Below are 14688 nucleotides of genomic sequence, written 5' to 3'. Positions count from 1 at the left end.
ATGTAAGACTAGTTCAATATTAGGAAATCTATTGAGACATTTATATATAGATCTAAGGAGAAAAATGATGTGATCATCTCCACAAATGCTGAAAGGGCATTTAACAATATTCAATATACATCCCTGATTTAAAAAAAAAGTATACAACAAAAATTAAAATAGCTTTCTTAACGTGAAAAAAGATGTGAAGTTAGAAAACAGTAATGGCAGTCTCTCTAAAGTTAGGAACGAGACAAAGATGCCCACTATCACAACCATTAGTCACTGCATTTGATAAAACACAGAGGTACAGACAACACAATTAGACAAGAGAAAGAAATGACATCAAATAATTGGAAAGGAAAAGATAAAGCTATATGTAGACAGTATATTAGTATACTTGAAAAACCCAAAAGAATTAACACTAAAAAACTATTACAAATAAGAGAACTTAACAGATAACAGGATATAAAATTGATAAACAGTATTAATAGCTTTCACATATACCTAAAAAACCAGTTAGAAGATAGTAAAGACCCCATTTACAATAAAAAGATAAGACACTCAGGAATAAACTTAAGAAATGTGAACAACCTATACAAGGAAAACTTTAAAACAATCCTCAAGGGGAAAAAAAAGTCTACTTTAACAAATCAAAGTATGAACTATGTTTTTAGATTTATTTCAGATTCATAAGGATGTCAATTCTCCCAAATAAGTTCATAAATTTAACAGGATCTCAATAAAAACAAGAGGATTCCCTACTTCCACATCTGCCTAGCCTAAAACAAGACAAACTGACTCAAAAGTTCATATGGAAAAATACACAGCACTAGCCAAGAACATTCTGCAAGAAGAATAATCACGAGGAACTATCCCTACCAGATGTGAAAGCATACCATAAAGTCAGTAATTAAAAGAGCATGGTGCTGGCCAAGTGCTGGCAAGAATGTGAAGGAACTGGAAGGCTCAAATGCTGCTGGTGGGAGTGCAAATGGCATAATTCCTTGGAAAAACCCATTGGCAGTATCTACTAACGCTGAATGTGTGCATAACCTATGACAGGGTACTTTCACTCCTAGGCATGAATCCAATTGGAATGTGTACTTTATTTACCAAAATCACATCCTAGAACGTTCATATCAGAACTATTTGTAATAGCCCTGGAGTGGAAAGTACCCAAATGCCCATAAACAATAGATAAACTGGTCTGTTCATACATAAGACTAAAGAGATGAACAAGACCAATATGGACATAGGTCACAAACATAATAATGGAAGAAGCCACATACGGAAGACATAGATGCTATGACTTACATAACACACAGAAACAAGAACAACTAATTCATGCTGTTAAAACTCAGCACAGCGGTTTCCATCAGTGGTTTGGGGGGAACAGTGACCGGAAGAGAGCACCAAGGAGCCTTTTCTTTCTCTACATGATGCATTTTATTTGGTCTTTTCTATAGTTTTTCCTATAACTTTTTGGTACTTAGGAAGGTGTTTTTGGTTTTTTTTATAATGGTTACCTCTGTAACTATGCTTTTTTAATGACCTTAGTCCCTTGGATTTAGCAATAAGAGAGGTCATTTGGAGGTGTGTCATTCAACAGAGGCAGAAGACCAGAAGTCAGACTCTGGTGGAGAGAAAAGGAAAAAGAGACAAGAGGAGTTTGAATGAAAAGGAAGAAAAGAATTTGGACAACAGTTCAACAGAGATATGGGTTAAGATTTTTTTTTTTAAGCAGACAAGAAATCTATACATGTTCACACACATTTATTGTGTAAAGTTATTTATTGTGTGAAGGAAGGAGTTAAGAGAGGGAGTAGTAGTTAGAGATTTATAAAAACCAATCAAGAAAGCAAGACCGTGGCCGAGTGGTTAAGTTCGTGCGCTCTGCTTCGGTGGCCCAGGGTTTCCCTGGTTCGAATCCTGGGCGTGGACATGGCATCGCTCGTCAGGCTATGCTGAGGTGGCGTCCCACATGCCACAGCTAGAAGGACCCACAGCTAAAACATACAACTATGTACTGGGGGGACTTGGGGAGAAAAAGCAGGGAAAAAAAAGAAAGAAGAAGATTGGCAACAGTTGTTAGCTCAGGTGCCAATCTTTTAAAAAAAAAAAAGGAAGACAGAAAGACCTTCGATGGGGAGGAATGGAGTCAAGGGCCCAGGTTGAGGTACGTCATTCTTGGAGCCTGGGGAGACATGGGAGGACAGTGGAGATGGAGAAATGGTCATCTCCAGGGAGGGAGAAACCTGATGGTCTCAGCATTCTCCATGAAGGAAACGCCCACATCATCTGATCAAAGTGGGGAGTGGAAAAGGAAGTAAGCGGTTGGATCAGGCCTGAGGAAAGGTGAAGAGGATAAGCACAGGTGCTGAGGGGAGGCCCCCAGCACATACTCAAGCCAGAGGCCAGAGGGGCTCACTGGGGGCCCAGCTAAGGTTGGAGATGGGCTCGTGGGGCTTTCTTCCAGCAGCTTCGGGCCCCACAGGTAGCATTTGCATGGAAAGCTGAAGCCCTGAACCAGGGACAGGGTTCTGTAGGACAAAAGGAGCATCAGGAGTGCTGACGATGGAGGCCCTACGTTGCCTTCTTTACAACAGTTTTTGGACCTAAAACTACCCATGCCATGTATGCTTTGTTCTCTGTATCTCTCACCCAAATGTGAGGTCCCTGAGACAGGGATTTTGTCCATCATGCTGTCATATAGCGTCAGCACTGAGAACAGCGCCTGGCCATTAATACCTGGCAGAATGACAGAGTCCAAGGTGGGGCTGCTGGCTCCAGAGGAATGGGAAGACTGAGGGCTGGAGAGTCAAGGAGCAGAGGTGGTGAGAGAGGAACAGGGACAACTGTGAGGGTGTAAAGAGGACTAAAGGCTGAGGTCAGGGGAGGGCATGCTGGTAGAAGGGTCTAGTCTTCACAGCTCAAAAGGTGCTCATGAGGCTACAGAATCCAGCAATGAGGAGGGGCAGAGGCTGGTCATGACTGCTGACTCATGCTGGCTCCCCAGAGTACTGGAGGACAAGGAAAAGGTCACCGGGAGAGCCAGGGCTCTGGGAGAGGCTGTGCCCATGGAGCCACCTCTGTTCCATTAAGCAAAGGCTGCCGAGAGCAGAGTGTACATATGCAAGTGGAAGGGAGACAGTGGCCATCAACAGATGCCCCCAGGTTGCCCCAACACTGTCCTCCTTTATTTAATGACCCAGGCATCTGCTACACCAAGAAAAAGGTACAAATGACTCCTGTCTTCCCCAACCCTAACCACACACACGCAGCCCTCGATTTTGTCCTAGGATACACCTTGTATACTCTCCTTTCTCTATAAAGACAAGATGCCCTCTGAGTACAAGCCTCCAAACAAAGGTACCTAACAGTCAGCCTGGCCTCAATTCTAGACTCTGGGGACACGGGCCCTTCTCTATGCACCTCAGAATGCACCTCAAAGACCCCTGAGCTCTGCTGACCCAACTGGCTCCTCCCCGCTCCAGCCCTCAAGTCCATCTGAGCCACTAGAGTGGCTACAGCCACTAGCTCTTCCCAGAACACACTACTCGGTGGTCCCTGGTCCCGTGCCCACCCATGCTCTGCCTGTGTTGCCTGATGTTAAGGCCTGTGGGTCCAAGACGTCCTCACTAAACCAAAGCAGAGTGACCATGGACACGGCCAAGCAAGCACAGGCAAGATGCAGCACTTACAGAGTGTATGATGTCCACCATGTCGTAGGCTTTGGTAGATTCCAAAGGGACAATTGTGTCAAGCTCAGGAACCAGACGGTCACTTTGGAGAGAAAAAGTAGAAATAATCAATACCAGAAGAGCCAGTTACTTTCCATGGGTGGGGGGTGGGGGAGGAAATGGGGGAGACACATTATGGGGGCTGGGCTGATTCTGTCCCTGCTGGGCTTGCAAAGGAGTCCCCAAAGATGCATTCCTTTGTTACCACCATATTAAACTGAACTTGAGCTTGCTATTAACCCAAAAGATCTTTGTTTTCATTTAGAGGAGAAAATGAGCTTATTCCCTTGAATGTGATTCTTCATTTATCCTCTTTGAATACCTCCTACATTCTAGGTACTGTGTGGAGCATTAAAGAGCACTGCAGTGAACGAGACACTGTCCTGGGAGGTCCCAGTCTAACTTTTTTTTTTTAAGATTGGCCCTGAGCTAACATCTGTTGCCAATCTTCTTTTTTTTCTTCTTCTTCTCCCCAAAGACCCCCAGTACATAGTTGTATATTCTAGTTGTAGGTCCTTCTAGTTGTGGCATGTGGGATGCCACCTCAGCATGGCCTGATGAGCGGTGCTAGGTCTGAGCCCAGGATTTGAACTGGCGAAACCCTGGGCCACCAAAGCAGAGCACATGTTAACCACTCGGCCACGGGGCCAGCCCCTAGTCTAACTTCTTGAGACATCAAAAATAAAAGAACAAGGAATAGGAAATGCAAAGTCAGAGGTCCGCTGAAACTGCTATGGGTTCACGTTCCCTGTTGGGAGGTAAACCCGCTAGAGCTCCTTTCAAAGCAAAACTGCAGGCCCCTGGTGGGCAGAATCACTGAGCACTAGGCCAGCACACAGGCTCACGGCTCTCTGCTCCTCCTATGTCTGTGTGGCTGAGGAGGAAGCCCAAGCCAGGGCCCACTCCCACACCACAGGAGGACTCAGCAACACGTCGTTCTCCAACAGGCTCTCAGACCTTCCTGTCCATGTGGGCAGGCGGAGGTTTGGCCTTGGGTGGAGCCTCATGCCCCATCAAGCTCAGCTTCCCAGAGAGCTCTGCACTGGGGCACCTCACGTAATAATAAAATCCTTCCTTACTTTTCTTCTGCTGCCTACACATAAGCAGACAGCTCCCCTCGGATCACACAGAGAGGAGATACGACTGGGACAAAGCAGGTTATTCAGACATTTCTGGGCCCCTGGGCCATAACACTTTCAAATAATGTCCAAAACCTTTCAAGTACCCCAAATAGTATAGATGCTCAGAAAAGGAGGCTGTGCCCACTGCCTCTAGGCTTTGTGACCACCCTCTTTCACGACTACATATTATGGGCCACTGGTTGTGTCCCCTGAGGAGTGGGGCAGAGGCAGACAGGATGGGGCCCTGGGGACACGACTCTTCAGAGCATCCCCCGCCCAAACAGGGCCCCATAGGTGAGAACCCAGGTCCACCCACAGGGCAATGTCTGAAAATGGCTTCTTCCCGAGGGTAAGAGTCCAAACCCCCTATGCAGAAGAAAGTCCAGGTCAACTGCTTCAAAATCTGAGAGGAAACAAAATGGAGAAGCAAGCACAGACATCTGGAGCAAGAGTTCCCCGGCTGGGCCTCTCGCTTACCCAGAGGTACCCCCCACATCAGGCAGAGGCCCCAAGAGCAAGAAGGAAAGGAGGCCTTCACTAGGTGGCCAACAACACACCCTTCCCCAGACTACCCCAGCCTCTAGCCACAGGCAGGTGTGCATAAGCACATTTCCTAAAGTGCATGCTGTCTGCACCGTTTCCTACTTATTTATTTCACATCATAACACAAAAAAGACTTCCATCTCCAATTCTGGACAAATACACAGTCTCTTGGAAATCAACTTTTTTGCCACTCTTTACTCCCAAGCTACCAATCAGATATTACAGAGAGGAAAAAAGTGAATAAAATCATCTTTCTTTGCTCCTATACCCAGACGTGCCACCACCATGCCCGCATCTGCGAGCCACGTGAACTCCACTCCACAGTCTACTCGAAGCTGCCCAACAGGGCAGACCCTGGAGGTCCTGCAAGTGCAGGGGGACAGAGAGCAAGCCATCCTGTAAATGAAAGAAGGTGCTTTGACCTACAACTCACCTGGGATCTTGGCACTCGCGGATGGGAGCTGGGTCCTGACTGCTGAGGGGCAGGTAGTTGAAGAACTCCCGGAGATTACACAGGGCGTCAACATCATTTTCAAAAGCTCTGTGGGCCACGCCTGAGAAAACAGGGAGGATATAAAAGGCCAGGGCAAAGACTGCCAGCCCAAAGACGCTGCATCATGCCCACCCGCCCTGCTGGGCCATGCTGCAGCAGACTGTGCCGACAGCTCTGTCCACCCCTCTCCTCCACTGAGGACTGGGTACCACACACCACACACCACACACCTTCAGGCTCATCTGCAGTTCATGAAGCCTGTTCTCCCTGCTCTGTATCCACACCTCTGCAAAAGTCACTCCTTTCTTTATTCAGGTCCTTGCTCTAACGTCACCTACTCAGAAGGGTGCTTTCCCTGGCCCTTTTCTAGAAACACACTCTTCCCCACACGCCTCACTTGCCACCCCTGTACCATGTGGGAGTTCTCTTCACACACTTTTCCCTGCAGTACCTGTTTACGTCCCTGTTTACTGCCTGCATCTTCCCTAGAACATCAGCTCCAACAGGGTAGACCATGCATGTCTTACCACTGTCGTCCCCCATCAAGAATAATGCCTGATTATATGTCAGTTATCTCTCAATAAAGCTGGAGAAAAAATTTTTAAATAAGCGTAATGGCTGGCACATGTCATGGGACTCAGCAACAGTGGGAGGCAATGAGGGGAGCTACCTGGCCCTGGTGAGGAATCAAGCCATCATTCCTCAAGAACACTCTGAAATCACACAACAGCCAAACAAGGCCGTGGACATGACAGAGAAAGTAGGGCCAGAAACTCTCAGTTCACCCTACCAGACTATTCACTTCTACCATCGCCCCTATGGTATGTTCACACAGCAGCCAAACAGAGCTCTGTAAGTCAGACAGTGTTATGTCTCTACTCCAACCATCCTCTTTGCTATTCACTGAGCACTCTCCTTCCTCAGGGCCTTTGCATAAGCTATTCCCTCTGCCTGCAATGCTTCTCCCCTAGACATCCATGCAATTAAACTCCTTCAATTGTTACCCTCATAGTGAGGCCTACCCTTACCACCCTATTTAAAATTGCAACAACCCAACCCCTTCACCCTGTTCTACTTTTTCCATGGTGTATATTATTACCTTCTAACACACTATATAACGTATTTACTTATAAAGGTTTATTGCTTACTATCTCTTCCACTAGAATATAAGCCCCACATAGGCAGAGATCTTTGTCTCTTTCACAGATGTCTCCCTAGCACACGGAACAATGCTTGAGACACAGGCACTCAATGAACATTTGTTCAATGAATAAAAAGCATGTTCAACACAACAGAATTCTTGCACTCAAGAAATATTTACAAATTGGTACAACCACTTGAGGACAGTCTGGAAGCTCCTCAAAAAGTTAGGCAGAGTTACTATTTGACCCAGAAATCCCCCTCCTAGATATATAACCAAGAGAAACGAAAACATACATCCACACAAAAACTCGTACATGAATGGTTATAGTTGCATATTTGTGTTGCCAAAAAGCAGAAACAACCTAAATGTTTATTAAACTATCAACAAACAAAATTATGTTTACCCATACAGTGAAATGTTATCCAGTGATAAAAAGGAATAAAAGTACTGACTCATGCTACAACATGAACGAACCTTAAAAATATTATGCTAAGTGGAAGAAATATGTCAGAAAAGACCACATATTGTATGATTGCATTTATGTCCATTCCATATACATCCAGAATAGGCAAATCCATAGAAACAAAAAGTAAATTAGTGGGGGGCAGCCCAGTGGCATAGTGGTTAAGGTTGTGCGCTCCACTTCAGAGCCTAGGGTTTGCGGGTTGAGATGCCAGGCATGGACCTACACATCACTCATCAAGCTACGCTGTGGTGATGTCCCACATACAATATAGAGGAAGACTGGCAATGGATGTTAGTTCACGGTCAATCTTTCTCACCAAAAAAAAAAGGAAATTAGTGACTGCCTAGTGCTGAAGTATTTAGGGGGAAACAGGGAGCAAATGCTAATGGATACAGGGTTTCTTTTTAGGTGATGGAAATGTTCTGAAAGTGACTGCAGTGATGACTGAACAATGCTAAGTATATTAAAACCACCGAATTGTGTATACTTTGAACAGGTATTTCTTGTGTACAGTATGTGAACTATATCTCAATGAAGTTGTTACCAAAAGAAAAAGAAAAGAAAAATATGTATAGAGCACCTTTCGGGTCTTGCTCTGAGGATCCAGAGCTAAGCACATCAGACACGGCCCATGCCAGAGCCTCAGGCCCAGAAAGAATGCCAAATGCTGCCCATAAAACTAAAATTATGCAGAATAAAATATAAGGTCATGGGCAGACATTCAATTCCTCTAAGGCGTTAAGTGAAAAAACAGGCTACAGAAAAGTCTTATGCGCCTATGTTTGAGTATACATGTGTGTACTCACATCCATCCACGTGAAAAGACTACAGAGGAATAACCCTAAAATGAGTGGTGATTATCTATGGATGATGGAATCCCTAGTGATTTTTATTCCTGTATCTTCTAAATTGTCTACCACAAACATGTAAATAATACTATTGATATCAGGAAAAATAAAGAGCATATTTCATCAAATTGAAAACACCAACAAAACACAACATTATTTTATGTCCCAGTAAGAAAGAAAAACTGCTGCAACTAAGCCCTGTGACAAGGGTGTGATGACAGGCTGCAGGGGAGTCCACAATGAGAGGTGTTCCGATTCTAGGTCTGTGTTGGAGATGAAGCCGAACAGAGCTGATGGGTGAAGGAAAGAAATGAGACAAAGCTGACGCCAACCTGAGATGAGGGAGGCACAATTTCTGTGAGCAGGAGGAGATCAAGACCTCTTTTTAAAAAAAAACAAAAAACATTATTTCAACAAATCCAAGACTTAACTGACAGTAAGACACACCTCTCTATGTGTGTCTCTATGTACACTAAGAAAAAAACACTGACAACTAAATGATGACCCAACGCCTCACAACATGTACAATATGGCACAGAAATCAGTCACATCAGCCTCTCACTGCTTGAAGTCTTTCAAAGAGGCAATTTCTTCCACCTTCAGTTACACTGATTGCTGTATGGTAGGAAATCCTTTCACAACATGGTGTCTTTTTCTAAAAAAATTTGGAATTCCAATCATTATTCCAATGACAATATGTCTTAATATCAGATTCATGCCCTGCTCCCACTTTTTGTTTCAATGCCAAAGCACAGAATGAGCTTTATACATTTTAAACTCAGCATGTGTGGCATGTAACCTCAAAGAAGTGAAGAAGTATGACCGAGTTCATGAACATGTGGCCCACGACCATCTCAATACAACTGTACTTGACCACTGGCAACTGATGGGTAAAACACCATCTTCTCTAAGACACAGCCCAACTCTGAAGTAAAAAAAGCTCACAATAAATTATTTTTAAAGGTTCAACTATACATATATAAATACATAATAACTCTCACAACATCATTCCAATTAGCTTAAGAATTTTAAAGAATATCAAAGCATTAGTTATTTGTCTTAAATTTGAGATACTAAATCCACCTTGATCACTATATCTATAGTCAATACACTATATACTACAGTCTTCTCAAATTCTGCCAATTAAGTCATACTTTTAAAAGACTGTCACCATTCTCTCTTGGCAAAGCCCTCTCCTCAGTGTTTGAAAACAGCAAGGTGAGCCTTGAGGCCTCTAACCTGACATGGTGGTGTGGGTCCTGGCACCACCAAGCTCCTCCTGGGTAACATCCTCATTGGTGACAGACTTCACAACATCAGGGCCAGTGATGAACAGGTATGAGGTGTCCTGAAATCACAGAATTCCAGAAGAGTCAAGCTCAGAGCACCAGAGCTAGATGGAGCCTTAGAGTTCACAAGCTGAGAAGACAGATAAGGAAGTGATGCGGCAGCAGAACCAGATTAAGACACAGATCATAGAGGCCTATCCAAACTAATGACTCAAGTTTTTCCTTCCTCACTCATTCCATGGCTCTATCTCAGCAGAATGACTTGCAGTGTGGCTAACATTTCAGGTTTATTCAACTGTAGAACAGCATAACAGGTGGCCCCTATTCAGAGCTTGTTGTGCATCAAACATTTTTCTAAGCACTTCTAAGCATTTTTCTAAGCACTTGGAATTGTGTCGTTAAAGCCTAGGTTCTATTACCACCCCCACTTATGGACAAAGAAACCAAAGCACTGAAAGAATATGTAACTTCCTAAAATTAACTGGCCACTTTAAGTGAAGCCACTCAGAGACAAAAATAATCAATGCTTTGGTGTTGTGAAAGGGTGACATGCTTTTAATTTTTAGTTTCTAATTTAAAGATAACAAAGGCATATTATAAAAAATTTATACACAGCGGGCTGGCCCCATGGCCGAGTGGTTAAGTTCGTGTTCTCCGCTGCAGGCGGCCCAGTGTTTTGTTGGTTCGAATCCTGGGCGCGGACATGACACTGCTCATCAAACCACGCTGAGGCAGCGTCCCACATGCCACAACTAGAAGGACCCACAACTAAGAATATACAACTATGTACTGGGGGGCTGTGGGGAGAAAAAGGAAAAAAATTAAAATCTTAAAAAAAAAAAAATTTATACACAGGCCAGCCCCAGTGGCCCAGTGGTTAAGTTCAGCATGCTCCCCTTCAGTGGCCCGGGTTCAGTTTCTGGGCACAGACCCACACCACTCATCTGTCAGTGGCCATGCTGTGGCTGCAGCTCACATACAAAAACGAGGAAGACTGGCAGCAGATGTTAGCTCAAGGCAAAAAAAAAAAAAAAAAAAAAAGAAAATTTACATGGAAGAATAGGGGATATGGTGGAAAGTACGTCTCTAAATATGCCATCCCTTATTTCCAGTCCTCCAATTTCCCTCCCTAAAGGCAACCACTGTCAGTCTCGTCTCTTTGCAGCGATATCCCTGCATGTATGAGCATTAATATATACATTTGCCTTCTTATTTTCTTGCTAGCATAGTGTCCTATACACACTGTTCTGAAACTTCTTGAAGGTCATCCCATGTCAGTATAGGATATGTATCATAATAATTTAACTGTCACCTACTGATCGTCACTTAGGTTGCTTCCAGTATTTTGCTATAACAAGCAATTCTGAAATAAATATCTTCTTACAGTCAGCTTGGTTCATGTTCCATTCAACATTGTTCATGTTCTTTGCCCGTTTTTCTACTGGACAGTTGTTCTTTTAGACTAAGGAAATTTTTCATACAAAGGAAATCAGTCCTTAAACTATTATGTATATTGTATCAGTCTTTACTGATTTGCTCCTTGGTTTGGATTCTTGCTAGAAAGGTCTAGCTAGATAGACAGGTCTTTCTTCCCCACTCCACACAAAGACTCATAAACAAATGTTCATAATAGCATTATTTGTAACAGCCAAAAACTGGCAATAACTCAATGTCTATCAACAGCTAAATCTCAAAATAGTTATCCTAAGTGAAAGAAGCCAGCTATCCCCCAAAAAATACATACCTTTTGTATGCATTGTGTACATACAAAATATCATTTTGTATGTTTCTATTCATATAATGCTCTAGAGAATTCAAATTAATCTATTGTGATAGAAAGCAGATGAATGGTTATCTAAAGACAGGGGTGAGAGTTAGGGAAGCATGGATTACAAACATACATGAGGAAACTCCTGGAGATGATAGCTATGTTTATTATCTTGACTGTGGTCATGGCTTCATGACGGTATACATGTGTTAAAACTCAAATTATACAACTTAAATATGTGTGGTTCATCACACAATCATATCCCAATAAAGTTGTAAAAGAATGTGAAAATGCAAAGGGCCAAGAATACCCCATACCACTTGAAGAAGAATAAAGAGGGAAAACTTACTGTACCAGATATCAGCATTTGTCATAAAACCATTGTAACTGAGATAGCATTGTACTGACACAGAGATAAAACAGACCAAAAGAGCTCAGTAAAAACTCTTGATATATGGACACTCAATACATGATACATGTGGCATTACAGAGCAAGAAACGATGTTCTTTTCAATAATAGGCTCTAGGTCAACTAGGTATCCATACTGAAAAAAATGAAACTACCTCTATTTCATATTATGAGCAAAGATCAATCCCAATGGGATTATAGATGTAAACGTAAAAGGCAAAATAATAAAGCTTTTAGAAAACAGAAACTATCTTCATGAGCTCGGGGTAGGAAAAAGTTCAAAAACTAAAACATACTATCCATAAAGTATACATTTGACATTGGTTCTTGTATCAACAGGGCACAGAAGCCAGGTTAAAGGGATTCCCACTGGCTAAGTTAAGGACAATTTGAGCATCAAAATAAAAAATGACAGTAATGGAGTATAAACATTGAGTAAAACAGGAAATCCATGAATCTATTATATGATTAATAATAAATCAATCAAATTAACAAATACCCAGGAAAGCAGGGTTCTTCCTTAGAGTAGAATGTCAACTGTTATGAAGCAGGTGGTGGAGTAGGAAAATAATTTTATAAACAATGGTTTGGACAAGAATCATCAATAGATGTTAAATTGAGAAAAAGTGTAATGCAGAGTAGCATGCTTGCATGGTCTCAAAGTATCTCCCCAATGAGTAGTTATCAGTTACAAAGGGAAAAACAGTAAATACATAGTGGAGAAACCAGACAACACCTTGACTACTGATCAAGTTAGTATCGCCAATGAGGGGCAAAGGAACATCGCTTGTCTCTAGATGTGATAATCTGAGCAGAATACAACATCACTTGTGTAGGAGACAGGCTAGGATATCTAATCTGAGACTAATCATGAGGAAATATCAGATAAACCTAAATTGAGGAAAAATCTATAAAATAATTCATTCCATAGCCTTCAAAAATGTCAATGTCATGACAAAGTAAGCCTGAGGAATTGTTCAGGATTAAGAGATGTGACAACTAAATGCAATATGTGATCCTGAAATGGATCCTGTACTGGAAAAAGAAAATGCTATAAAAGACATTAGTGAGACAACTGACCAAACTGGAATCTGGATGGTAGAGTAGACAAAAGTAATGAATAGAGGGGACAGCCCCATGGCCAAGTGGTTGGGTTCGCGCACTCCACTTCAGTGCCCAGGGTTTCGCCAGTTCGAATCCTGGGCGTGGACATGGCACTGCTCATCAGGCCATGCTGACACGGCATCCCACATGCCACAACTGGAAGGACCCACAACTAAAAAACATACAACTATGTACCTGGGGGCCTTTGGGAGAAAAAGGAAAAATAAAATCTTTAAAAAAAAGCAATGAAGAACAGCCTATATGTTAGGCATATGTAAAGCAAGTCTCCATAAATTTTAAAAGATTGGAATATACAAACTATCTGCTAGAATCACAATGGATTCAAACTAGAAGCAAACAGAAGGAAAACTGGAAAATTCACAAATATGTGGAAATTAAATATCGCACTCAAACAACGAATGGGACAAAGAAGTCAAGGGAAATTAGAAAATCTTGAAACAAACGAAAATGAGACAAAAACTTATGGGATGCAGTGAAAGCAGTGCTAAAAGGGAAATTTATAGCTGTAAACACTTAGACTAGGAAAGAATAAAGGTCTCAAATAACCTAACTTTACACTGTAAGGAACTAAAAAAATGAAGAAAGAACTAAACCCAAAGCTAGCAGGCAGAAGGAAAGAAAGATCAGAGCAGAGATAAATGAAAAAGAGAAATACAATAGAGAAAAATCAGTGACACCAAAAGTTGATTCTTCAAAAAGATCAACAAAATTGAAAAATCTTTAGCTAGATGGACTAATAAGACAGACTCAAATTACTAAAACCAAAAATGAAAATAAGGATATTGCTATCAACATTATGAAAATAAAAAGGATTATAAGAGTACTATGAACAATTCTACACCAACAAATTGGATAACCTAGATGAAATGGACAAATTCCTAGAAACACACAATCTACTAAGACTGAATCATGAAAAAATGGAAAATCTGAACAGACCTATAACTAGTAAGGAGACTGAATCAGTAGTCAAAAATCTCCCAAAGAAAAGCCCAAGATCAAAAGCTTCACAGGTGAATTCTATCAAACATTTCAAGAATGATTAAACACCAATCTTTCTCAAACTTACCAAAAAAATTTAAGAGGAATGAACATTTCCTAACTCATTCTATGAAGTCCATAATTATCTTAATACCAAAGCCAGACAAAGACACTACAAGAAAACTACAAGTCAATATCTCATATAAATATTGATGCAAAGATACTCAACAAAATACTAGCAAATCTAGTCAACAATATTTTAGAAGAATTATACACCAAGACCAAGTGAACTTTTCTCCTGAAACGCAAGGATGGTTCAACACACAAATATTGATGTAAAATGCCATATTAAAGGAACCACAGGGAAAAAAAAATCACATGATCATCTCAATTGATGCAGACAAAGCTTTTGACAAAATGCAATACCATTTCATAATAATATTCAAAAAAATAGAAATAGAAGATCACCTCAACATGATAAAGATTATATTTGATAAGCCCACAGCTAACATCATACTCAATGGTGAAAGACTGAAAGCTTTTCCTCTAAGATCAGGTACAAGACAAGGATGCCCGCTTCTGTCACTTCTATTCAACAGAGTACTGAAGTCCTGGACAGAGCAATTAAGCAAGAAAAAGAAAAGGCATCTAAAATCAGAAAGGAAGAAGTACAATTATGTTTACAGATGACATGATCTTATATGCAGAAAACTCTAAAGATTCTACAAAAAAAAGTTTAATAAAGGAATTCAGCAAAGTTTCAGGATACAAAATCAGGACAC

General features: G+C 41.7%; 1 protein-coding gene across 1 annotated transcript in view; it reads right to left on the bottom strand.

Annotated features, from left to right (window-relative positions):
* PCCB (propionyl-CoA carboxylase subunit beta) overlaps nucleotides 1-14688 on the bottom strand; it is a 73813-nt gene that overhangs the window by 25560 nt on the left and 33565 nt on the right. Inside the window, exons 7-9 of the mRNA XM_008536059.2 lie at nucleotides 9577-9685; nucleotides 5820-5940; nucleotides 3684-3765 (exon numbers count right to left, since the gene is read on the bottom strand). Of these exons, the coding sequence (XP_008534281.2) occupies nucleotides 3684-3765; nucleotides 5820-5940; nucleotides 9577-9685 (312 nt within the window). The remainder of the gene's footprint in view (nucleotides 1-3683; nucleotides 3766-5819; nucleotides 5941-9576; nucleotides 9686-14688) is intronic.

Source organism: Equus przewalskii, chromosome 15 (assembly GCF_037783145.1).
Source record: "Equus przewalskii isolate Varuska chromosome 15, EquPr2, whole genome shotgun sequence".
In the NCBI taxonomy this organism is placed as follows: domain Eukaryota; kingdom Metazoa; phylum Chordata; class Mammalia; order Perissodactyla; family Equidae; genus Equus; species Equus przewalskii.
Note: the sequence above shows the minus strand (reverse complement) of the source record. Positions and strands in the feature narration are given on the sequence as shown.